This window comes from Oryx dammah, unplaced genomic scaffold, assembly GCF_014754425.2.
Source record: "Oryx dammah isolate SB20612 unplaced genomic scaffold, SCBI_Odam_1.1 HiC_scaffold_25, whole genome shotgun sequence".
Classification (NCBI taxonomy): Eukaryota; Metazoa; Chordata; class Mammalia; order Artiodactyla; family Bovidae; genus Oryx; species Oryx dammah.
In genome coordinates, this window is record NW_024070209.1 from 15,548,675 (window position 1) to 15,576,336 (window position 27,662).

At 39.4% G+C, this 27,662-nt stretch overlaps 1 protein-coding gene across 9 annotated transcripts in view; it reads left to right on the forward strand.

Annotated features, from left to right (window-relative positions):
* The window catches only part of LTBP1 (latent transforming growth factor beta binding protein 1), a 455,261-nt gene that overhangs the window by 257,434 nt on the left and 170,165 nt on the right, over window positions 1-27,662 (forward strand). For all 9 annotated transcript variants that reach the window (XM_040224607.1, XM_040224608.1, XM_040224611.1 and 6 more), the window contains 2 exons: window positions 5,054-5,156; window positions 9,174-9,245. In XM_040224607.1, the coding sequence (XP_040080541.1) occupies window positions 5,054-5,156; window positions 9,174-9,245 (175 nt within the window). The remainder of the gene's footprint in view (window positions 1-5,053; window positions 5,157-9,173; window positions 9,246-27,662) is intronic.

The window sequence follows — 27,662 nt, forward strand, 5'->3', positions numbered from 1 at the left end:
CTAACAAATTGGCCAGCACTATAACACTCAGTAGGTTGTACCCACACAAGATATAAGCTGAGGATGATGATGCAGATCCAGCCAACCCATGCTCTGCTTACCAAGCACTATGTTCTGGTGTGGAACACACCCCAGAAGATCACTGTCTACCAGTCCCCGCACAGGGGCTGATGGAATATGGTCAGCCATGCTTGGACATGCACTGTTGAATCTCACCACTGTCCTTTGGAGTTGGGATTACCATCCCTTTGTCTGAGAACTAGTCTGGAGATGCTGAACGGTCTGAATGATCCCTAATAAGATCTTATTAGGGAGACTTGGGGTTTAGGTCCAGGTGTAATGATTCCACACCAGTGTTCCTTTCTTTTCCCCATGGCTGAATCTTTCCTGGGGAAGATCCACTGGCCTGGTGCAGCAAACGTTCTTGAAATGAGGATATTATAGGTACTAGTCATTTTAAGGTGTGAATACTAAATCTCTTGAAACCATACTCCAATATTTATCACACTCTCTTCAAGTGATTGTTCATCTATGAAGCAGTTCCATTGGCAAGTTTTTAATAGACAAAAGTTATAAGGCATTAAATTTAAATCTTAATGCTCATATATTTATCAGTTCAGTTCAGTCGCTCAGTCGTGTCCGACTCTGCGACCCCATGAATTGCAGCACGTCAGGCCTCCCTGTCCATCACCAGCTCCTGGAGTTCACTCAAACTCACATCCATCGAGTCGTTGATGCCATCCAGCCATCTCATCCTCTGTCGTCCCCTTTTCCTCCAGGATGATCTAAAACCAGCTGTCATCACAGCTTTATTTTGAGTGGCAGGAAAGGGTTACGATATTTTAAAAGTGAGGGTTTGCAGGTAAGTGCTGCAGATTAGTCTACAGATAAGTGTTCTCAAATCAGGTCAACATTTAGAAGAGTTCATGATTTTGCAATTTTAATTCTTAACAATATTTAACAAAGGCTTTTACACCACTGCTTGTAATAACTTTTTTTGCTGTAAAAGTAGTACCATGAACATTCATGGAGTAATTGTGATGCTTTCTAAATAGTCTTACCTTCTGATGTATGGTGCTAGTCCAGATATGCAGGTAGTAATGTTTGATGAGTTATTTTCATGCAGCCAGTCTTCTAAGAATCAAGGTGATTAGGGCTGGGAGGGATCCTATTTGTTTTCCTCTTTTTCTGTCTAGTTTGCATAGGTCCTTTAGGAGTAAGGTCAGACTGGTGTGATCATCCGTGGCAGCGTTGATTTGAGGGATGAGGTAAAGCATAGAAGCTGGGTAGAAGTATATCTGCCCAGACACTGTCCTGTTAGAGACAGAAGAGCAACACAAGTACTTGGGGCTGGCTCTAGTATTTCCCTTGTCAGCAATGCGACCTATCAGTGTATATTGAACGTGGAGCACCTAGATCTGACAGACACCCTAAGAGACATCTGCTTCTTACCCTGGGCATTCCTGCGAGATGATCCTTCAGCCTTCAGCATCAGTGAAGATGTTGACCTCTTCCATTGCTGAGAGTCATTCACTGTTCAAAAGGTCTCCTGCTTAATGAGTAGAATCCTCTTTTCTTGTGATCTGGAGCCTGTAGTCCTGCTGATACCTTCATCATGCAGATAACTTCAAGCAACAAGTTTGTTGAACATGTCTGAACTCTGCTGTCTGTCTTATTATCTCTACTTTCTTCAGCTGATAGTCACTGAACCTGGTAGCCTGAACCTTCATTATTCCATTTGGACCACTCTAGGTGGGCCATGCATTTGATGAATCCTGGCATGGACGTGTGGGGTCCAAGAGTCCCCTAATGTGCAGCCCGGAGTTATGTGAACTTTTTGATCTTTATTGCATTGCTCGATGGACAGCATAGGTTTTCCTTTCTGGCTTGAACTAACTAAATATTGTGTTATACAGTTAGCACATTTCTCCTGGATTTCTAATAAGATATGCCTTGAAATGAGAGACAGGCTTTCTCTGAAAATGTGGTGAGTGATTCACACAAGAGAAATTCCATTTGTGTTTTTAACTTGTAAAAAATCACTTTAGTCTGGGAATAAAAATGTAACTCAGTAGCATCAGCCTATGTCCATGTGATTATGTCTTATTGAGAAGTAGACTCCTCCAGGCTGACAGAAGGGCATTCGAGATTCTAACGTCTTTTTCAATGTCACTGTCTCCTGTGTGGACTTTTGGTATGGAGCGGAGATCCTTCCTTTACCTTCTTTTGTTCTAGATGCTTCCAGCATCCAGATCATATCAGGTGCTGAGGAACTTCTTGTATGAGAGAAAGTCCTGCATCTGGCTGCAAAGATCTCAGGTGGAGTTTCTTGCTGCACTTTGAAATTTCTGCCTAGGTAATTAACTAAAGGGGCGCCCATGAAACCTCATGGCCTTGTTGCAAACCTGACTTTATCTCTGGCAGTCTGTCCTCATACTGTGCAGACCCAGTTTTGAGAGGAACACACAGCATTGTGGTACCACCTACCCTGCCATTTATTTAATCGACTTGGATGGCTTGTGCTGCTCTTGGCTGTGGACCCGCAAAAACAAAGCCGTAGGATAAAGCAGCCTGAATCCTGTAATGAAAACCTTGTACCTTTTTTTTTAAGGCCCAGTCGGGAGAAATGATTTATTTTTGTCCTCCCAAATCAAACATTCTAGGAATCCAAGGTGAAAATTGGATTTTAACTGCTACCAGCATTTGGAGCATATAAAATTGGCAAGTGTTGAGAGTTTTGCTTGATGAAGAGAAGAACCTAGAGGGGCTGGGATGAGAACGGTGATGTGCACTGGTGTCTGACATAAATCTGACTGATCATACTGGAAGTAAACCACAAGCACGCTTTGGCAGCTGATTGCAACCGTGGAGACCTCTGGGTTCTTCACATATCATTTTGTTTCCAGTCTTAACGCCTGGAGCGTTGTTCCGTTTTCCTTCTTCCTTGCTTCATATTTCAGGTTTAAGCCTTCTGTTATCAAGCTGAAGGAGTCTGGGAACGACCTGAATGCAGCCAGTATGTGTTGTTCCTCCCCGAGGTTCTCCATTTGTACATGTGCTCACTCTCTTCCCCCATTGCCCCCCTCCCCTCCTCCTGCTCATCATACACTGTTTTTGGAGAGAATACGACATCCTGTTGAAATCTTGAAAACCCACAAAAACCTAAGGACTTCAAAGCGATGATGTAACTCCAACTTCATTAGCTGAGCTCTGCCTTCTCTGGTTTTGTTTTACAAGTCGGACATGTAGTCAGAGCCTTGTTGGGAATGCATGGGTGGATCTGGGGGGAAGGCAGTGCGGTCCCTGGAGGCCTGCCAGACAACTGGTATCCACTATCTGCTGCCCTTCGACGAGTCACCACCTGCCCCAACTTTCTGCCCCTGAGTTCTGCTCACCAGCCTGGGCTAGTTTGCTAATTCCCATTGTTTTCCCCAGGACCATTGCTTGCTTGAATGGACTGAAACTAGTTTGTTCTTTAGTTTCTTCTGATTATTTGCTCCTTCCTTCCCTTAACATTTATTGAGTGTTTATTTGCAACTTGTACTATACATTGGGATATAAAGATGAATAAAATACATCTGTGTTTGATTAAAATATATGGTGGAGGCAGCAGAACTGTATAGAAAGTGTCATGGAGTAAAGGGGATGGTTGCAGGAACTCGCTGAAATTGAGGAGACAGGAGGTTTCATGGTGAGGGTTCTCCGGGCCTGTTAAGGATAAGGAGTCTTTGAGTGTGCCTGAAGGATGGATGTAGAGTCGTGGGAGGGGACAGAGAGAGATTGTCCGAGGTGAGAACTAGAAGGTCACACTTACTGTGTGGGGGAGGTTGCAGTCTTCATACAGGGGAGAGTCGCTGAAGGTTTTCATTCCGAGTAATGTGATCAGATTTGTCTTGTGAAAGTGAAAGTCGCTCAGTCGTGTCTGCCTCTTTGCAGCCCCATGGACGACCCCATGGCCTGTACAGTCCTTGGAGTTCTTCAGGCCGGAATACTGGGGTGGGTAGCTTTTCCCTTCTCCAGAGGATCTTCCCAACCCAGGGATGGAGCCCAGGTCTCCCACCTGGATTCTTCACCAGCTGAGCCACAGGGGAAGCCGAGGTGACTCTGAAGGCCATTGGGAAACTCTTGTGGCGGCGAGGCAGAGGAAGGCAGAGAGTGCCCCTTAGATCTGGGCTTTGCCTGCACATGAGGAATGAGGAGCCCGGCGGCCCTTCCTGCACCACCGGCCTCAAAATTGGTACGCAGAGCAGAGTCTGTCATGCTAAAGTCTTGTCAGTGCCGCTAAGCAGGTCTAACTTCAGGATTCTGCCCCTTGGCCTCTTCTGACCTTGGCTGACTGGAACATGAGATGGATCCTTGCATTTGCCATCTCCGTGGTGCTCAGGTGACCCCAAACTCGGGCTCCTCTGCCTGCTGGCCTGATTCAAACCTGCCAGAACCTTCCCAGCGTGGCTGACTTCTCTGCGTCAGGCTGCATGGATGTGTGGAGTGTTTGTCTCACCCAGGGCTGGTCCGGCTCAGCCCGTGGTCATACCCTGCCCTGCCCAGGCCTTGGTGTTACAGGAGGACCCATGGCCTCTTGTAGGTGGGATTTGTGCTGTATTCTCAAGGTCTTCGTGCGCGCCTCACTCTTACAGCCCTTTCCCTGAGTGTCCACTGCAGACATCTCAGTAGACGGTTAAAATTCAAATGTAAAAAGTTCAAAGTATCTTTTAAGTTCCTTCTTACTAAGGGAAAAAAAATGCAAAAAAAGGCATTGGAAGGTTAAGTTTTATAAAGTGCTCTGAACAGTGACAGGGTGTATGAAGACTCTAAAAATGCCAAGGAGCTCTTAGAAATATGCTTGTTTTCTTGAGTGTCCTACCGATTGTGTACTGATGTTTCATTCTGAGGTTTTAGAGCCCCAACTCTCAACACCCCCCCTCCCCCCACCCAGGATCTGTGTCAACAACAAGGGAACTGTTTTATAATGTGGCTGTGAAGCACACCAGTGCTCTGGAGCTGGGCATCCTGCATTCAATTAACCTTCCTATTTCACACCTCATCATTGCAGTGTGGCAAAGCTCTCCCTGGCCTTTCAAAGCAGGAGGACTGCTGTGGAACTGTGGGCACCTCCTGGGGCTTTCACAAATGCCAGAAATGCCCCAAGAAGCCATGTAAGTGACATTTCATCATTCTTTTGCAGGTTAATGTAGCATGTCTGTTTTCTTATGATAACTGTTTTAATGGTGAGACATTAGACTTCAAAGAAGTCACATTGAATTGTAGAACATAGTACAATAATTTACATTTCCAGAAACCTTGCAAGTCTGAGAAAGCTTTCATATTGATTTCTGTTTTTTAATAAATATAGTTATCGGTTGCCTTTTGTTCAGCTGGATTACTTTAAAGAAAAAATCTTTTAAAAGGGGATGTGCTATATGTAGGCTCTATTTTCTAACATGAAAGAAAAATAAGATCTCTTTTAAAATGGTAATGAAATGATAATTAAATGCTGCTATAAAAAATCAGCAGTTGTTAAGTTACATTCCTTAAATGTTTATTAATATCCACAACTTCTCTTGTAGTTTTTATTACGCTATAGGTTTTCAAATTTCACGGAAAAGAAAAGCTAAAATAGAGAAATGATGATTGCTGATTTGTGAAAGAGAAGCTTAGTCAGAAGGACACAGTGCTTCCTCGCTTTTCCTCTTAGTCTCTGCTGTTAAACTATCACATTGTTCAAGACATAAATCTCTACTGACATCTACATGCATTGATTAGTCTATAAAATTTGTTTTCCAGAACCTGTTGATGTGAATAAATCCAGATTTACATCTTTCTGTTACTTTCTCCCCATTTTTGAATATAGTGTCCACTCTGGATAACTGATTCCTAGTACTGTTTAGAAAGACAGAGGTAGCTGGGTTTAAGTGGAGCTTTCCCTCTTCTTATTTGTCATGTTTTTGCCAAGAAAGCAAGTGATATTTTTCTATGTCGTCATCTTTTTTTTAATAGTTACTTTTAATAGTTTATGCTGCAAGGAGTTTTTCATTTGCTTCCATTGGATAATTTTTATTTGTCCTTTGTTAAACATCTGTTGATTTGAATGGTATTCTCAACTGCCTTTTAAAACCTATTCAGTCTAGAAACTGCCCCTAAGAATCTCCTTTGGTCTGTCTTATATACTATTCTTCCATCATCATAAATGATTCTTATCTCTCAAACTTGTTCTCTAAATCTTTTGATGTTTAAGGTTAATTTAATTTTACTTTTTTTCCTTGATAATTGCTCCTATCTTCCTTTAGAGGAATAATTTTTGGAAACACCTACTGAAGTTTCTGATAATTAATGAATTATTCATATAGAGGGGGAAAAAAATGGAGAAGGAAATGGCAACCCACTCCAGTATTCTTGCCTGGAGAATCCCAGGGATGGAGGAGCCTGGTGGGCTGCTGTCTATGGGGTCGCACAGAGTCGGACACGACTGATGCGACTTAGCAGCAGCAGGAGAAAAAAAACCCACATAAATAAGGACATTCAGTACTGAGACATTGTCCTCAGGAAATTTTCTCTGGGTTTCAATAATGATTAGCAATGTGATTTCGGGGAGTGGGTTGAGTGTGATGGTCCCACCTCACTAAAAGATCTAGCTACATAAAATTATCCTGACAAGCTGACCAAAGGGACATCTAGGGGATGTTTTGTATGATTTTGAAACCATGGAGTTTAGGGTTAGGTAGACTTGAGTTTGACTCCCAGCTCTGTCATTTGCTGTGAAGTCTTACGGACCATGAAACAAATCTATATCTAAAATGTTGAAGAAGCATTGCCTTTCAAAAAATGTCTCCCCATCATTTGAGGGGTAAGTTTAGAATACTGTGAAGGTGAGTATGTTTTCCACTGCTGAGTCTAAGGACTGAGGAAGGAGAAGTCCAATTCTTATAACTTGGTTTTGAGGCTAAATTTATGTTCTCTAGTACTTTTTTCATTTTATCTCTTATTTTTCTTTTCCATTTCTTCCCTTCTCTGTGTGTCATTTGCTTATTTGGCTTCTCTTTCCTCTTATTTCCAAAGCCCAAAGTTGCAAGACAGGGACAGAAGTGAAGAGTAAAGGGAATCACAGTGTTGTGTCATTTTCTATCTAGAATTGTATCATCTGGGGATAAATTCAGTACTTTATATGGTTTTGTTAGCTCTATATTTTAATGTTGATAATTTAAGTAGAAAGTAAAAGTACAAAGCTGCTATCACTTTTAACTAAAGAAAATAAAGTCTGTATGGGTTGATCTAATGTATAAATTGAAGAGCAACATGGATTATGAATGAAGTAAGCTATTGACATCTTCACTTTTACTCTGTTTTTGCCATCCTACCATGCAGCCCACTCCCAAGAAATATGACCCTCAGAGTCATATTCTTCCTGTGTCATTTAAAAAACTTACTTTGTTTATTTTAAAATCATACTCATTTTGGAAGAGAGCAGACTTTTCTTGGCTTTAGAGGCTAGGGTTTTGTGCTCCATGCTCCCCCCCCCCCCCCCACTCAGAGTAGTTTTCAAGTGGCTCTTATTTAATGTTTTGAAGTTTTTGTTTAGCCACATACAGAAAGACCTTTCATTGTTGATCAGTTCTTACTGTGAAAACTTAATTTTAAATCTGCAAATGATTTCATTAGAGAGTCTGTAATCTATTAAAAATGTACTTGGTATGAGCAAATTGCTTGTCCTTTAAACATTTTTTGAAGAAAATTAGCATCAAATTCTAAGCAGAGGAAGACTTTAAGATTATCTGGTCTGGCTTTCTGCCTTGAGGTAGATGACTTAATTTTTAAATGAGATATTAATCTCTTTTGCTTTTGAACAATTCACTGACAGAGATCTCACAGTCTCTGTAAGTAACGTGTTACAGGGTGGCCTCGTTACATGGGATAAGACTGGACATGTGGCCAACGGGCTGAATGTGTGACTCCCCACATACCAGTTTTTTCCTTTTAACCCACTATTTCCAGATTCCTCACCTTAACCATTTCTAGCAGAGGAAATAAGGCAAAGAAAGGAAGTAATAGAGGAGAGGAATGCGAGTAGTAAATACTTACATGCTATTCCTTAGTGGTGAGAATAAAGACCATGTGTTAGAGGCAAAATAATTTCATTTTTCAAAGGAAAATTTCCATTTTACTTGGAACTTTTTTGTTTCACTGCTTGTTTAAGTCTTCTAAGTGGCTTACCCATTCAGCCTATTTTCACGACAGTCCATTATTATAATAAAAGAATACCTTATTGCAGGAAACAGTGATACCTGTTCATACTTGTGTCAGGCCTGACAGTAGGCATTTTGTATAAAGTATCTCTATACTCCGCAACAACCCTGACTTACTCAGCAGTTGGGAATACTCCCATTGTACAGAATTCCATTTGGAACCCAGAAAGCTTGTCTTCCAAGGCGGCAGAGCTGTCAATAGGCAGAGCCAAGATTTGAACCTAGGTCAAACTGGTTCTGGCACTTATGCCAAGAACTCTCTCAGGTATCACAGTAGGATGTCAAAATTTCAGTGGCCAGGGTTTTGTTGGTAAATTGGTGGCTTCAACATTTGACTGGTTGAGTTTTCTGAGTGCTGAATCAGACAATGTATCAGAGCAGCTCTTTATATCTCCTAGCTTCCGTTAACACCTGTTCTTTTGAGCTTCATGGTAGAGAGAATCAGCTTAAACTAGAATATGTGAGCCTATAATTAAAGTGAACATATAGTTTATTATCTAAACTGAGGAACTTTTCAGAGTGAAGTGGAATGCTGTTAATGAACCTTGAAGGAGCAAAAGGTATCATCAAGGACTGTCCTAGGCAGACCAGGATGTCTAACCACCTTCTCTGAATTTATAAGAAAATTCAACTGCCAGTAGTTAATCATTGGGGAGGAATTGAATTTTTTGGTAAGAGTCACTAATTAGAAGAAAATATAGAACTGTTTTATGGTTTTTGAATGAACATAAAGATTAATAACTAATTGAGATTTATGTCGGTTGTAAAACATGAGATATACTGAAAAACAAAAAAAAAATGGATATACATTGGGTTGATATCTTAGAAGTAAGATCACTGATGCTTTATATCACTTTGCTTATCACATACAGTAGTTTAGGGTTGTAAGAATTTAAGCATGTAACAGAATTGTTTCTTTTTTTTTTTTTACAGCTTATCATGGATATAATCAAATGATGGAATGTCTACAAGGTTATAAACGGGTTAACAACACCTTTTGTCAAGGTAAGATCAACTGTGAATTCACTGGTGTATGAGCTCAACAGCTGTTTTGCTTTTAAAAACTTGAGTTGTTTTGCCATGTTTTGCTCTTTAACCCAGCTCATGAAGGTCACACAGAGAACCACCTCTTGCTCACTCCATTTAGAAAAAAGAAGTTTAGTGTATGGTTACTAGAATTACATCACTACCACTTAAACTTTATGGAACTTCCCCCCGCCCCCTATCTATTTGTGTTGAAATCCATGGCAGATTGGATTACATTATGGAGTACACTATCCACATGTGAGTGTGTGCACATGTGAGCACGTGCATGTTCCTAGAAATATTACTTCTTTACTGACATATGATTGGGCCACAGAGTTCCCTTTCTTGTCTCATCAGACTGTTTCTGCCTACTCAAACTATTAAGGTATCAAATATCAGAGCAAACACATTTCTTTTTTTTTAAAACTTTTAATTGAAGGATAATTGCTTTTGTTCAATCTATATAGAAACATACAAGCAGTGGGACCTTCAAAAATCCTTTAGTTCAGTGTCTATGCTTTACGAGTGAGGACATTCAAGTCTAGACTGGTTAAGTGACTTTTCTGTGGCCAAATAGATCTGAGGTTATAATTCAGGTTTACCAGTGCCTAGCTTATAGTACCCATATATGATAGCAAATTTCATTTCGTTTACTTTGGGAGATGTGCAATCAGTGCTCCTAATTTCCTGGTACATGTCTAGGATGAAGGTGGTGGTAGTAACTTGGAAATATGTGTACTTTGCAATAAACAGAGAAAGAGCTTTCAAGAGTCTTATTGAACCAAAATCCGTATCAAAACACAGCACATGTCCTCTGACTTGTGGTCTGAGACTCTCTATCCTTGACTGGTATGTGTTTATAGGGACAGAGCAGATTAATGTAGTGTTAACAATATATATGTTAATCCCTATCAAAATGGTTCAAGTCAAAGGAGTATCTTAATTATCTGAGAATTTTCTCAAGTGAATTGTCTCTTCAATATTGCATCTGTATAACTTTTATGATTTAAAGAGCTTTTGCTGACTTCAAAAGAATCTTCTTTTGAAATGCACATAGGTATACCATGTCTTTATTTTTTTTATTTTTTAAATTTTTTTTGGTATACCATGTCTTTAAAACATTTTCCTTCAAATATTTTAAGCCCTCATTGTAGATCAAAGAATGTTGGCAAAGGAGAGAGTGCCCAAGATGCTTTTTGAGAAACATCTGCAAACTTGTAGTACTGTTAGGGATGTGGGAGTAGTGGATTGATCAACATTATGTAAGAATCAGTAGAATTTCAGATATCATTAAAAGTTCATACTGTATGGATAGAAGGTTGAATTAAATGGGTGGAAGAATGAATAGATGGCTAAATGTATATTCTACCATATAAACCAAGTTGTTTGACTGAAGAGAAATATAAACCAAATTGACTGAAGAGGAATATAGTGGCTACCTTAGAAATATGCCTTTAAATGTTTAATCAGCTGTCCTACATGACTTATAAATTACTTCAAAAGCTAAAGTCAATAGCCTGGAGTTATAAGGAGGCATATTTGTAACAACTACATGCAAACCTTTTCTGTGGATTAGAATTCCCCATCATTGTAATGAAATGCTTTTGGAAGTACTGAGTTTCCAGCACTTAGGAGTGATCCAACAGATCCCTCATAGCTGATGGCCCAGGATGCTACAGCGGGGCCTTTCCTGTGCAGTACGTAGTGTTAAATGACTTTATTCTAGTGCTCTGAGAGCAGCATTATTCTGTCACCTGGGATAGAGGTTGTGCATGAGAAGAAAGAAATGACTGGTCTGTCACACAAATTTTAGACCCTAGACATGTAGTTTCCTGAAATGTTCCTTTGATGAGGTATATCTGGTCACTCCATTAAGCTGTAGAAAGAGGAGGATTCATATTTATACCTCAGCATTCTAAGTCTGCATGACTACTTGTTAGAAACTCTCCAGAAATGTCAGATGCTCCTAATTTCTCTGAATGTCAAATGATGAAGAATATACTCATTTTCTTGGGGTGGGATAGGATTTGGACATTATTAATCCCAATTAGGAACTGAAAGAGAGTACCCAAGATGACAGAAATAATGAGGAGGCCCAGCCAGGATTAAATTCCCAAACCATCTCTGTTTCTGTGTGCAGCATGGCCTCTTTTACCAATTTTGTATATATCTATAAAGTATTATGAATGTAAATATATACTATCTGTTTTGAGAACTAATAGAAGTCAACAAAATTAATATTTGATTTAATAAGAAAGGATAGTTATCTAATATATTCCTTCTACTGGCTAGTTCAAGGTTCTAACAGTTCATATTCATAAAAATGCCACTATAGAAGTGGAAGTGAAAATTTGCAAGTAATCATTTGTCATCCCATTTAGCAAAATAAAGTGGAGACGCCTTCAAGTAATTCCCTGAGGATTTTAATCTTTTCCTTTTCTGGTTTGGCTGGTATGGAGTGACCTTTAACAAGTTTTGTTCATACTGAGGATATCAAATGGTTCCACCTCAGTCACACTGATATTCAGTAATGCCAAATCCTGGCTTATGTTTGTCTTAGGAGAATATTTACAAAACAGTGTTGTACTTTTTGGCATGAATTCTGGAGTGAAATATCACAGAAAATTCTATTTCATGGTGCCTCAAGAAGGCACTGCTAAATTACACTATAGAGTAGATTGACTCATAACATCATATGATTTCATTCATCATAATCTATTACATTACTTTTGAGCGAAGGGCTTAATTTCATTCCCTTTCTAGTATTATTGGCCACTAAACTTAGGTAGAACTTTCTCACATTATATATGTAAACTTGGATTTTCCTAGAGCCTTGAAGCTCTTTATTTTGAAGTTTTTCAAAAGAAGCCTGTTAACCATCTAATTACTTGTGCGTTCCACATTGTTCTTAGAGTTTAATGTCTTCTCAGTTTACAAAGCACATTTAAAATTAAAGTGATTAATAACTAAAATTGCATTATTTCCTTCACCTAAGTGAATTAATGCCTGAAACAACTTTTCATAAAGTGTACTCTGTAACAAAGAGCCAACTGTGTACAAGTTAATTTGAGGAGCTTTCAAATAATTGCCCTAAAAGTTGGGTTTTCCCCTCCTTTCTAGTGGTGCTGCAATTATGTTTTCAAAGGAATGATTTATTGCATATACACACATGGAGCTCTAAAACCTGCCCTCTCTACCCTCAACATTTATGGAATTGTTATAATTTGCTTCATTTATAAAAACAAATAATTCACTTAAATTTTCTGGTGGATATCTAGAGCAGCATTTGTCATTTCATTATTATGCTGAAGGTTTGATGTAGAATTAGAATTAAATGAAGAAATACCTCACAGCAGTGATCATAGGAACTCCTGTTTCATGGTCTTCCTTGGTGGCTCGGATGGTAAAGAATCTGCCTGCAATACAGGAGACCCAGGTTCAATCCCTGGGTCGGGAAGATCCCCTGGAGAAGGAAATGGCTACCCACTCCAGTATTCTTGCCTGGAGAACTCCATGGACAGAGGAGCCTGATGGGCTACAGTCCATGGGGTCACAAAGAGTTGGACATGACTGAACATTTGACTATCACTTTGCCATGAAATATATGTGTTCTTAAAAATTAGGTGTAAATCTCACTTCTAGAATTGGGTTCTGAAATTACTTGGGGACCAGTCTATTCAATGAAATCTTTTATTTAAAGCAAATATCTCTTTTAATATGCTAAAATCATCTGCCTCTTTCATTAGTTTATAGTTCTGAAATCAACCTAGTGTTTGCTACCTTTTTAGTATGTGCTGAGGTGCTATGGGCAATGCCAAAATACATAGCTAGACAGTGCCTGTGCTATTAGAATCCAGTGTATGTATATTTCTTTTTCATGAATTTTGAAATCTCTAAAAAATATCCCATAGCCCATTAACATGAGTTGGCGGGGTACTCCTGAACTACAGACTGAGGATGTGTGATGAATGATGAATAAGGTATCAGTCTTGGCCTTTGGATTTAGTGTAATTAAATCAGTTTGAATCAGCAGGATGTAATTTGCTTTGTTCAGTCATCCAACGAGCTGAATTTCAACTCACTCAAGATGAGCCCATTAAAGCAAATATAAAAGAGCTGTCCACATAACTTTCTTATGGCTTGATTTTATTACACTGGTTGTTCTGCTCTAATAAAATAAAATTACAAAACAGATACACTAAGACACAATAATACTCTACTAAAACTTTCACTGCAGGACTTCTTTTTCTAGAAAGTGCCCCGAGGTACATCTGAAGTTGAATTGTATTCAGACCATAGAAAAGATAATGCACCCCACCCCCACCCCCGCCAAGGGGCATACCTCTGTTATTAAATGAAACTGACCAATCTTGATTAATAATCCATATAAGGAAGGTGTACATGGAACTTCTTGGTTATAAAGAGGTTGTCTGGACTGTAGCTGACATTTCAGGCCTCTTAAGTGAACATAAAAAAAATTGCTATAACTGCACTATGGTGAATATGTAGAGGAAGACTGGTCTTTGAGTGCTTTGAGGAGGCTAGAAAGTACAGGAAAGACCCTCAAGTAAACTGGCTTGGCTGGAGAAAAGAATTGGCCTGTGGTATACTGCTGGGTTAAAATAGACAGGTAGGGTGGGATACAGTGATAGTTAATGTTAAGACCAGTTTCTTATTTTTCTTATGATTAATTTCATGCATCATTTGTAATACAATGGACTTGTGGTATCGGATTTACTCTTCTTTTAATGTAGAGATGTCCAAAGGCCATTATGTCAACAGCTTGCATATTTAAAAGAAAATGGATTTGTGATAACTTTCTCTTTTTTTTTTGAGTTGGAAAATTATTCTTTTAAAATTATGGCTTTCATGTAATTTTTATTTATTTATTTTTTCTTTTTTTAAAAAAATGTTTTTACTTTACAATACTGTATTGGTTTTGCCATACATTGACATGAATCTGCCACAGGTGTACATGAGTTCCCAACCCTGAACCCCCCTCCCACCACCCTCCCCATATCATCTCTCTGGGTCATCCCAGTGCACCAGCCCCAAGCATCCTGAATCCTGTATCAAACCTAGACTAGTGATTCATTTCTTACATGGTAGTATACATGTTTCAATGCCATTCTCCCAAATCATCCCACCTTCTCCCTCTCCCACAGAGTCTAAAAGACTGTTCTATACATCTGTGTCTCTTTTGCTGTCTCGCATACAGGGTTATCATTACCATCTTTCTAAATTCCATATATATGTGTTAGTATACTGTATTGGTGTTTTTCTTTCTGGCTTACTTCACTCTGTATAATCGGCTCCAGTTTCATCCACCTCATTAGAACTGATTCAAATGTATTCTTTCTAATGGCTGAGTAATACTCCATTGTGTATATGTACCACAGCTTTCTTATCTATTCATCTTCTGATGGACATCTAGGTTGTTTCCATGTCCTGGCTATTGTAAACAGTACTGCGATGAACATTGGGGTACACGTGTCTCTTTCAATTCTGGTTTCCTCGGTGTGTATGCCCAGCAGTGGGATTGCTGGGTAATAAGGCAGTTCTATTTCAAGTTTTTTAAGGAATCTCCACACTGTTCTCCATAGTGGCTATACTAGTTTGCATTCCCACCAACAGTGTAAGAGGGTGTGATAACTTTCTTAGAAAAGAGATTATCATTTTAGAACTATTTTCAAAGATATAGTTAATGGAAACAACTTTTTTCATATGGTTAATAGTTAAATGAGTTTACTGAGATGGTATCAGTTTTTTTCACTCAGCGTTGTTTCTTGTATCCTTGCTTTCTGGGTTCATGTTTTCTTTTGTGATCAGATTGTCAGATAAAATGTAGGATGCCCAGTTAAATTTGAATGCCAGGTAAATAGCAAATAATTTGGGACATAAATTTTTAAAGTATTAGCTTACATGAAATTCAAGCTTAACTGGGTGTCCTATATTTTTATTTGCTAATTTATATTTTGAAATCATAGCCTTTAGCAGTTCTTTAAGTGAGGATCACTAAGAAGTATATACTTTACATGTCTGAGAATATCTTTATTTTGAACTCATTCTGTAATGAGAGTAATCAGGTATACAGTTTTAGGATAACAGTTATTTTCCAGCAGTACTTTTGACCTACAGAATACCACTGTATTTCTGACTTCTTTTTAATACTGTTTCCCTTAGTAGAGAATGGTTCTGTCTTTGGAGATTATCTCTTAATTCTTTATGTTCTGTAGTTTTACCATGATGTGTCTATATGTGGATTTATCTTGATTTTACTCAGTAGGCAGAGTGTGTTGTCCATCTGAAGACTCCAGTCTTTCCTCATATTTGAAAAATGATCAGATGTTATCTCTTCAGATATTGCTTCTCCACCGTGCTCTCCAGCTGTAACTCCTTTTAGACAAGTGTTAGAGACTCTGTTTTCAGTGTCTCTCATTACACATCCTTTGTCCTTTTATCCTCTTGTCTCTTTTGCTGCTTTATGCATGAATACCTTAGCTCTGTCTTCCAGTTTTCTAATTGCTGCTTTATTAAGCCTATCTAGATTCTTACCCTATCTGTTACACTTTTCATTATAAGATTATTTTTAATTTTTGAAATATTGTTTGTCATAGTTTATCTATTCTTATTTCATTTTAAAAAATGTATTCAACATTTTAAGTATGCTGAGAAGTTTAGCTGGATTTCAGCTGCTGAGGAAGGAGTGTTTTCATAGATACATTTAATTTGTTACCCTCAGTTGATAATATCCTGGCTTCCCTTGCTGCATTCTAGACAGTAGACCCAGAGTTTCAGTGGCTGCCCTGTATCATGTATTAATATTTCAGTAATTGTTATATTGAGGTGATGGAATTCCAGTTGAGCTGTTTCAAATCCTGAAAGATAATGCTGTGAAAGTGCTGCACTCAATATGCCAGCAAGTTTGGAAAACTCAGCAGTGGCCACAGCACTGGAAAAGGTCAGTTTTCATTCCAGTTCCAAAGAAAGGCAATGCAAAAGAATGCTCAAACTACCACACAATTGCACTCATCTCACATGCTAGTAAAGTAATGCTCAAAATTCTCCAAGCCAGGCTTCAGCAATATGTGAACCGTGAACTCCCAGATGTTCAAGCTGGCTTTAGAAAAGGCAGAGGAACCAGAGATCAAATTGCCAACATCCGCTGGATCATGGAAAAAGCAAGAGTTCCAGAAAAACATGTACTTCTGCTTTCTTGACTATGCCAAAGCCTTTGACTGTGTGGATCACAATAAACTGTGGAAAATTCTGAGAGAGATGGGAATCCCAGACCACCTAACCTGCCTCTTGAGAAATCTGTATGCAGGTCAGGAAGCAACAGTTAGAACTGGACATGGAACAACAGACTGGTTCCAAATAGGAAAAGGAGTACGTCAAGGCTGTATATTGTCACCCTGCTTATTTAACTTCTATGCAGAGTACATCATGAGAAACACTGGACTGGAAGAAACACAAGCTGGAATCAAGATTGCCGGGAGAAATATCAATCATCTCAGATATGCAGATGACACCACCCTTATGGCAGAAAGTGAAGAGGAGCTAAAAAGCCTCTTGATGAAAGTGAAAGAGGAGAGTGAAAAAGTTGGCTTAAAGCTCAGCATTCAGAAAACGAAGATCATGGCATCTGGTCCCATCACTTCATGGGAAATAGATGGGGAAACAGTAGAGACAGTGTCAGACTTTATATTTTGGGGCTCCAAAATCACTGCAGATGGTGATTGCAGCCAAGAAATTACAAGACGCTTACTCCTTGGAAGAAAAGTTATGACCAACCTAGATAGCATATTCAAAAGCAGAGACATTACTTTGCCAACTAAGGTCCATCTAGTCAAGGCTATGTTTTTTCCTGTGGTCATGTATGGATGTGAGAGTTGGACTGTGAAGAAGGCTGAGCGCCGAAGAATTGATGCTTTTGAAGTGTGGTGTTGGAGAAGACTCTTGAGGGTCCCTTGGACTGCAAGGAGATCCACCCAGTCCATTCTGAAGGAGATCAGCCCTGGGATTTCTTTGGAAGGAATGATGCTAAAGCTGCAACTCCAGTACTTTGGCCACCTCATGCGAAGAGTTGACTCATTGGAAAAGACTTTGATGCTGGGAGGGATAGGGGGCAGGAGGAGAAGGGGACGACCCAGGATGAGATGGCTGGATGGCATCACGGACTCGATGGACGTGAGTCTGGGTGAACTCCGGGAGCTGGTGATGGACAGGGAGGCCTGGCGTGCTGCGATTCATGGGGTCGCAAAGAGTCGGACACGACTGAGCGACTGAACTGAACTGAATTGTTATATATTTAGAAATAGGGGTGAGTGCCAAAGCATGAACTTACTGTGCTACTTAAAATAAAGTGTCCATATCAGGATTGAGGTTTTTTATTTTTTTATTTAAAGAAATCAATATCAGAATGTGGTTTCTAACATATATATAATTGTTTTTCTTTGTGAGTCTAGAAAAGCTTTTCAGAGGACTTCAAATTATATAATTAACAGTTATCCTCAGTCTTTTTTTATCTGTTATAATTATGCAGCCCATCAACACAGGTTTGTTCACCACCTGGCATTCATGCATTCCTTTGTTTTATGGATATTTAATGACAATTTAAGTGGGAGCACTCTGAGAAATATATTAACACTCAGTTCATACCCTTAAAAAAATCACTGTTCTCACAAATAATTAAAAGGCATCATGTCAGTCTGTAACATCCAGGCAGCATGTAGTAAGGACTGTAAGAAATGAACCAGATACTACGCAATGTCAGAGGAAATTTCCCATTAAGTTGGAAAATCAAAGATGGCATTTACACCAGTGGGGATGGGTGAGACTTGTCAAGGTATTTGGGGGTGGATGCAGGCTAAATTCAAAATTGGTCTGGTACAGTGCCTCAGACTAGTGAGTGTCAGCTTCTTTCAAGGTTTTTATTTTAAATACATGGGAAGCTGATATATTTTGTGAATTTACTTTTAACTTTGATTCCTCCATTGATGCTTTTGGTTTCCTTCAAAGAGTTTGGATTGTGACCAAGTTTTCATGGATGTCTTCAGAAACATAAATGTTTCTGAAAAGTTAAATGTCTTCAGATTAGTACAGTTGCCCTTCGGGTCTGTGGGTTCTGCATGGAGATATGGGGGGCTGACTGTCTTATGCCCTTTGATGTCAGGGACTTGGGCATCTGCAGATTTGGGGATCTACACAAAGAGAAGGGGTCCTGCAGCCAATCCCCCAGGGATACTGGGGGACGACTGTGATGAGTGCTCTGGATTCTTCCTCCCCTTTCCCCACTTACCCATCTTCCTCAATCTTCCTTCCCTCTCTCCCCTACTCCCTCTTTCAAGGCCCACTCAACATATTCTGGGCCTTATTGCAGTGATGGTGTCAAGGAACAAAGTAGACAGTGAAGAACTATAGACATAATTATGCTCTTAGTGACAGTGATCCTGAAACATCTAGTACTAAAAGTGTGCTAAGTTCATTAGCACTCCAACCCAGCTTAACCTTTTTATTAAAAATAAATAAACCTTTATATTGGAGTGTAACTGATTAACAGTGTTGTGATGGTTTGAGGTGGATAACAACGCAATTCAGCCATACACATACATGTAACCATTCTCCCCCAAACTCCCCTCCCATGCAGGCTACCACATGACATTGAGCAGAGATCCCTGGGCTGCACAGTACATCCTTGTTGCCAGCTTAACCCTTAACCCAAGTTCTTCCTCTGGTAATCCCAGGTCCTCACCCAACTTTTACCCAGACTTTTTCCAGAGGTGAACTAGCTGGGCCACTTGCTGCTCTAATAACTGTTGATTTTATTTATGTGATGCTTTTCTGCTTATGCTAACTCTTGCATAAAAAAAAAATTTGATAACTTTCTGTTTACTGAAAGTGAAGTCTCTCAGTTGTGTCCGACTCTGTGTGACCCCATGGACTGTAGCCCATCAGGCTCGTAATAATCAATTTCCTTTTTGGCTATTATTGCCTAACATTTTTTTTCTCTATGTATTTTGCTAGTGTTTATTGAATGCCTGTTTAGTGGAGTTGTTGGGTTGGGTGCTCAGCTGTCACCATTCTCACAGTAACCCGGTAAGATAGTGCTGTTTTTCTTTAAATTTGCAGTGAAACTGAGCCCTGAGTCTCAAAGAAACTAGTAATGGAAGATGACATACCTGAAGAGTACTAGGATCTACCTTGGATGCCTGGGCTCCCCACTTTGGGCTACTAACATTTATATAGTAGTTTGTAGTCGTTCTTAAGGTGGTTTCTATGTTATCAATTCCTGACAACAACTGCATCTGCTTGTTACAGTTAGAAAACCACGGCTTAAAGCCTTGATCAATAAACAGCAGTGCTGGGAGGGATAGTAATACTCTCTGATTCTTTTAGTCTTTAGGTTGTACTAGCCTGTTACATGCTTTCAGTAGTTTGGCTTAGAAATCAGAGTTCTCCATACTTCATTGTTTATTTTCATGGCAAATTTTCTGGTTTTCAGTGTGCCTGCTTTGTAGGTAAAGTATTTTTCTCTTACCTTATTAGCACTGTACCTTAGTTTTATCCTGAAGTCCTTAACTAGCAGAATGTTGATGATCTAGAGGCTATTTGTTTAACCTCGCATTCCTCTTGAGCACTCCTCCTGAGTCTCTCCCCTTCCCCTGCAAGTTAACAGTTACTTTGCTAAAACAGTCGTGTGTTTCTCCCGCTGCTGAGGACAGCTGGACAGTTCTGCTGACCCAGGCAGGCTGTGGATGATCTCAGCCAGGCTCCATCTAGGGTCTGTGATCAGCTGATGGTTGCCTTATCCTGGATGCTCCAGGCAGGATGGCTTCAGTTGGGATGCCTCAGCTTTCTTCTCATCTAAAACTTTTCAGGCCTAGATTTGGAATTTACACAGTGCCACTTCAGCTGTATTCCAGTGGCTGAAGGAAGTCATAAGGCCAACCTGCATTCAGGGAGTGGGGAAAAGACTCTACTTCTTTCTGGGAGAAACTACACAGTCATGTAGACAAGGCCATGCATACGAAGGGAGATAGAGAATTGGGCCTATTTTAGAACTCATTCTGTAACACGTTGATGGTTTATGTCTTGCTTGAGAAAAAAGGAAATGAAGATCTTTATTTGTATTACTGGGAGTTTGTGCGTGTGTGCTCAGTCGCTTCAGTTGTGTCTGACTCTGTGCGACCCTTTGGAGTATAGCCTGTCAGGCTCCTCTGTCCATGCGACTTTGCAGGCAAGAATACTGGAGTCGGTTGCTATGCCCTCCTCCAGGGGATCTTCCTGACCCAGGGGTCGAATCCCAGTCTCTCACACCTACCTGCTTTGGCAGGCATGCTCTTTACCACTAGTGCCACCTGGGAGGTCATTTTATGTTTAAACTTAAGAGGCCATGTTGTTGGTAAAAAAAGTCTGATTTAGAAATTATGTAGTTTATTATATATTTAATTTTTGTTAGTAGTGTAACCAATGTATAGAACAGTGAAAATCCCCATCAGTGAATATCACAAAATGAACATAACTGTGTATTTACTACTCAAATCAAGAAATAGAAGATAGCCTGCACCCTAAAATCTTCCCTCTGTTTCTTCTCAGTTTTTACCCTATCCCCTTTTTTCAGAAGTGGTCACTGTGCCAACTCTTATAAGCATAGATGTGTTATCTTTTTTATGACTTTTCAAATTATCCAGTATGTTTCGTGACTTCTTTCACTTAACAGGTGTGGCCAATACTACTTTTTTCTTAATATTCAGAACGCTGACTAGTGAAGTGATAATATCCATCGATGTTCTCATGTAAAAGCTTTTCAGTGCCTTTTCCTTTCATTCTTCTGTGATTTTGCAGTTTATGCAACATTCACTACAGTTAGTGTTTTCTCTGTAGTTCCCTTCAGTTCCTTTATCATAAGGGCATTGATTGTTGTGATGTTTCTTTCTTTCTCAGAGGAAACAAGCAATATGTATAGGAGAGTAATGTGAGTGAAAAAATGAAACTTAGGATCCATTGTTGTTGCTGTGTATTTGGGAAATTATAGTAGAAAATAATAGGTATGAACTAAGGCTGACGTCAACCAGACTTGATAATTAAATTACTCAAAGTGCTTAAAATGTTTAAAATTCTTTTAACTTACCTATCAGATTCATCACAGAGCTGTGCTGTATTTAGTGATTTAATGCTAGAAATTGTGGGGGTACTTAATGTGATGCTGAATCATGTTTTGCAGTAGTGATGACCAAAGCAATTGATATGTTTTACTGATTTGAAGGTGTTATTTTACTGTCCTAGACATTCTCTTGGAACTCCTGCTGCTCTTTGTAGTCTGAATAGGTACAGTATTTTGGGTAAGAATTTAAATTCTTACCCAAATACCCAGATACTCAAGTCTGATCTGATCCAGGCCTGAGTTATCATTTTAGCATTTAAAATCAATTCGGGACCCATTTCCATCCACTGTAGAATCATTTTCTATTGTGTCCTCTTACTATGCCTCTATCACTGGGATAGGATTCAAAAAGGAAATGTCTGTTTATTTTATTCACTTTTCTTCAGGAAAGACAGTGGTGAAGTGAGTCATTAGCACATTGTATTTTCCAATAGCTCTCTTTGACCTTAATCTCTGGAGCTATAAACTCAATGGGAAGATGCCTGTTGACTCACGAGTGATGAGGAAAGCCCATGATAGATATGTTACTATGAATGTTTCCAGGAGAAATTAATGTAGTGTCTATAGATTATAGTCAGAAATCCAAGACCCGCAGAGACGCCCATCTTCCATGTGTAGCGCACATGTATTGAGAAATAAATGCAAACTGTTTTCTGGGCTCTAACAGTTCTTTTTATCATGTTACTCTGCAGACAGAAGGACTGGGAGGCAAGGAATTATTCCACAGTAGTTTGCTTCCTTTGGATGAGTCCAGTGACTGAATCCACCCATGATAGATGATTCCAGTTTTTTAAATGTAATTAATTTTTGGCTGTGCTGGGTCTTCGTTGCTGCGTGGGCTTTTCTCTTCTGTGGCAAGCAGGAGCTACTCTGCAGTTGCGGTGCACAGACTTCTCATTGTGGTAGATTCTCTTGTGGGGTACAGGCTCTAGGGTGTGTGGGTTTCAGTAGTTTGGTTCATGAACTCTAGAGGACAGCTTCAGTAGCTGTGATGCACGGGTTTAGTTGCTTCACTGCATGTGGGATCTTCCTGGATCAGGAATTGAACCTGTGTCTCCTGCACTGGCAGGTGGGCTCTTTACCGCTGAGCCACTAGGGAAGCCTGGTGATTGTTTTATAAACAGCTGCATCAGGGCCCAGGTTGAAACAAATACAGCCACGAGGAGACACATATAATAGTTTGTGGGGCTGACCCGAGAGAGCAGCATTTTACACAATTTGCTCCACAAACCACCAGTTCAGCGGGATGTTAATAGATGGTGTGTGAAAAAAGAGCCCACAGCCAAATGTGTGGAGAACCCCAGGTTAAACAGAGAAAGCCAAGAGTCCTCGCCAGAGAACATCTCAAGGTCTTTAATGTGCTAATTATGCAGAGTATGTCATGTTTCTCAATCATATTCGACCACAAAACCCTTCTTTGGGCAGAAGTCTGACAGAGCTTGTGTTTTATATAAAACACCTTGGGTAAAATTGCTCTAGAATGTTGATCTTCAAATTTTTTTTGTTGCCTTGTCTCCTAAATTTTGAAAAATTTAGATGTTCACACATTTTTAACCTGACATCTACATTTTTTAAATCAAAAATTAACTGGGCATAGTAGATTCATTTTTGACATTGATATTAGATATGGACTTTAAACACTTTCATCAAAACTTTGGAGCAGCGGGATTGGCTTACTTAATTTATAAATAATGTCTGTCATCTAACATAATTGCTAAAACCAGATCTTCTTATGAAAGAGAGCAGGCTTATCCCTTGTCCTGGGACTCTCCTTCAGGAGAGAGATTTGTGAATTGTTCATTTGTTTGATGTCTGATCATTTCTCATTGTAGGACAGTGTATCTAGAGAGATTCCAGATGAGTAAGAAGTGTGCCTTGGAGGGAAAGTAAACACTGAGTAAAGGAGAGAAAGGAAAGGAGATTGGCATATGTGGTTTTAGGGCACTTCTAGACAAGGAAATGGCAACCCACTCCAGTATTCTTGCCTGGAAAATTCCGTAGACAGAGGAGCCTGGCAGGGTACAGTCCACGGGGGTGGCAAAGAGACATGCCTGAGTGACTGAGCACAAAGAAGGAAACGTGTGAAGGCTTAAGATCTAGAAATTGATTCATTAAACAAAAGTATTCAAGCACATGTGTCCCCTGTCACTTGCCTTCAGGGGTATGTGTACCTGGTGTGAAGCTGCTTCTGGGAAGGAAGAGGGGCAAGGAAGGATTAAAAATTACATATGTGCTCTTAAGAGAGTGAACTCCTCCTTTCTCTAAAGTAAGTGATCCCTCTTGAATAGCCAGATGGTCTGTCTGGCTAAGAAAAGTATTTACCTCAAGAGGTGTTTGTTTGTTTTTTTTTTCTTTCTGCTTTCAACGGGAAGTCAGATTGCTAAATTGTGATGGAATTTCTGCCCATCAGCAAAAATTGAGTAGACACAGCAGAATCTCTGCAGAGCTTCGTATTTTCACACAGTGCAAAGATCTGCATGTACTCTTCTCACCTGTGCCTAATTCCTGTTGGTTACTGGACATGCCTCATTTCCTGGATAAACGTGCGTCACTAAAAAGGCAGTAAATTAGTACTCGGTTAAAGATACATACTTTCCTGTAGGCGCATGGTTACATAAAAATGTGTTTATTTCCCACAGGGTACTTATACTAGTCATGATATATATTCTGCAGTAAATGTCATACTTTATTCTTTGGCATTTTTAACTTTGGCAACTGGCAGATTGTTGTGAAGTCAGGATATGTAAGCTGGAAGCAACCGTGGGGATTATCTGTGTTGTGAGAGAGGAAAGTGAGCTCAAGAGAAAATAACTGACTTGCTCTCAGTGACATAGTTTAAGATCCTAGTTACCAGACTAGGTCATACTGGGATATTTCTCCTGTTAGATTTCCCCATTCTCCCTTGACCCTTAAAAAAAAAAATAAATAATAAGAGCTTGGACCGAGTTGTCTCTATAAGCTGGAAATAACTGTTATGTTGCTCTTGGTCCAAAATGGTTCCAAAGTTCCATTGAGAGAAGGTGTGCTATACAAAGATGATAATGATGATCCTTGCTTCATTGTACTGGGTTATTGTATCATTCTCGGGTGCTGAAATGCTGAGGCTGTGTTATATTTGGTTGTTTAAACAGTCTCTTGTTATGCGTACCTCCCGATAGGCAATGCTGCCAATGTTCAACTCTTAGATTTATAAGAAGAGCAGTTTTGTATTAGTGAACTTGATAAGTGGCCAGAGTAGGCTGTACTGGGCAGAGAATGCTATAAATGTTCTAAGTGAATGGAGAATTATGTAAATCATACGAGCTGTACCCTCTCCCTGGGTTTTGCCTTCTCTAAAGGTGCACACTGGGCTGGAAGAGTTTTCTCCCTTCTTTTTTGCATCTGTAAGCGTCTAGACTGCCCACCACTGCAGCTCAGATGGAGATATGGGGGTGGGTGATGGCTCTGAGTGCCAGCTCCTTCAGCCATTCATTTTGACCTTCATTCTTGAACTCAGTAAACTGTGTTTTTTTTTTTTTTTTTGCAAGCGGTTACACCATTCTTTCAAAGAATGGAAGTCCACAGTTTTCCAGAGAAATTTGGTGGTCCACAAAGGAAAACAATGACCAAATTCATTTGTTTACCATTGTTTTGTTTTTTTAAACTAAGCACTACAGTACTTTCAATTAGAACACATTAAAGGAAATTGGCTATTACTATAGAATATGATACTTCTGAAGCAGTTATATTTGTCAAATGTAAGTAATTTATAGATGTTAGAATCAAGTTAGAAGTTTTTACTTAATTGTAAATAAAATAGTCCAAGGAATTGTAGTCTAAATAGAATTATAATTCATAATGGGTCAGTTACATTCCATATAATTGTTAAACTTTGACCTGGTAATGCCTTCTCTCAGCATAATCCTGAAACCACTCACATATAGATAGTTCACTTTTCAGTTTGTTCTTAATGCATTTGTGAATCTTTACTTTCCTTCAGCTTATTTAGAACTGAGAGGCCTGGCCTTCTGCAGTCCATGGGGTTGCAAAGAGCTGGACACTACTGAGTGACTGAACTAAAGAGCTTGAGTACCTTAGAAAGCCATTTAGATAATTGCCCATGTTTCATATTAATCCTGGAGTTCTAAATTAAAAACAATGGGGTATAAGTTTTTTGTCCTTTTTTTTCCTTTTAAACACAAAGGGTATACCCTATCTAGCTACCTACCATCCTCTCAAGAACAAAGCAGGGTATAGAAGAATAAAGTGGCAAAGATAAGAGAATTTCTATCAAATTTTTAGATGTGAAATTTGGCATATTAGGAATGAACAATATATGAATGGGATACTTTTTAAACCTTTATTTGTGAGTTGTTGAAACCAGAATGTGATTTTTCACAGAAATAATGTCAGTGATGTTCAATTTTTTTTGACAAATACCAACTTAGAAGTTCAGTTTTTGAAGCAGATGTAAAGGAACTGTCTTGCTTAAAAGAGGTAGGCAGGATGCCCAGGCTCCTGGGATGGGTCTGCAGATCAAAGTTAAATCTGATGAATTTACCTTAGAGCCCTAGTCAGCATCAGCCCATGGTGATGCTAGGACTCTGGTCTTGCAGATCACAAAGCACACAGCCCTATACTCAGCAATCTGGGGAACCTAGTCTGTTTTGCTTCTTGCTCAGGCTGGAGAACCTCCTCAGAGATAGTAGGAGACCATCCAGATGTAGACAGTATAGATGCTGAATTGAGCAAATGAAACCCTCCAAATCCTGTCATGGAACCACCACTTGCCTCCACCCCATCATTCCTCAAACAACCTCACTTCAAAATGGTCCTTTCTGTGCTTATAAGCTCATATTTTCATCCCCTCTTTGTGTGTTTTTCAGTGAAGGCATTATTGACAATTTTGGCAGAGCAGTTGTTTGTCTCGGGGGACTAACCACAGTTTGTTTAGCTTAGTGTCCACCCAGTGAGTGCTTCCCAGCCCTTGGAACAAGCATATCCTCCTCTGAGAATCAATTGATTCTCCCTGAGCACTAAGAGGGAAGCTATCTTAACTGACCTACAACATTCCTACAGGTATTTACATTCTAGAAGAGATGGTTTTATCTAAGTGGCTAATTAATATATGAAAAGGAAATGCAGGTCTAAGCCACAGTGAGATAACACTACACACTCTCTCGATGACTAAAATGAGAAAACCAACAATAACTGGAGGATGTGGAGCAGTTAGTACTGGAAATGGAACTTGACATAATCGCTTTGGGCAACTGTTTGACAGTATTTACTAAAGTAAACATGAGCCTTGTTTAGTGACTCAGTACTTATACTCCTAGATATGTTCCCAAGAGAAATGAGTACCTGGGCCTATCAAAAGATATATATATATCTTTATATATGTGGGTGTGTGTGTGTATATATATATATGTTCACAGGTGCATGGTTAGAAATAACCCTCCAAATGTCTGTCAACAGTAGAATGGTAAATTAACTTTGTGCTCAGATAATAAAATATAAGAGCAATTAAAAATGAACTGCATGCAGCAACATTAATGAATCTCATAAGCATAATAATTAAAAGTCAGACAAAAGAATATTAGTGATATTTACTCTGTATGAAGTTTAAGAACAGGCAAGAGTAATAATGATGGAAATCAGAATAGTGGTTACCTGTTGGGGCAAAGGGAAGGGCCATGAAGGAGCCTTCTGAGGAGTGAAATGTGCTAAGTAATGATGTGGATGGTGGTTACACAGTATTTCCACACACACATAAACACATATACAGTTGTATATATACATGCAAAGAACTCATGTAACTGTATACTTAAGATCGATATACTTAGCTTTATATTACTTTAGAAAGAAAAAATCTTGGAAATTTAATTTCATTTATGGTATTTTAGAGAATATGATAAAAATAAATTGAAGCAGCTTAGGGAAACAGGGTTTTTTCTGGAAGCTATTAGCACGTGTCCATGTTTCTGAGTTTCTGGAGCCAAAATTAGGGGAAGTGGTATTGCTAGTGCTGGCGGCACAAGCTGATTAGAATCGAGATGGTAAGAAAAGGAAACGTTTTATATGGTTCCTCTTCTTCATTCTATTTCTTCCTGTCTGCAGCCATAGCGTTTTTGATTATGTCCTAACTTGTGTCCTCCATTCCTCTGGCATCATGGTCGAGGTGGTGGACAATGTTGAGAGTCAAATAGGGGACGTTGGAAGAGGGTACAAGGCAGTGGTTGTGTATCAGGTGT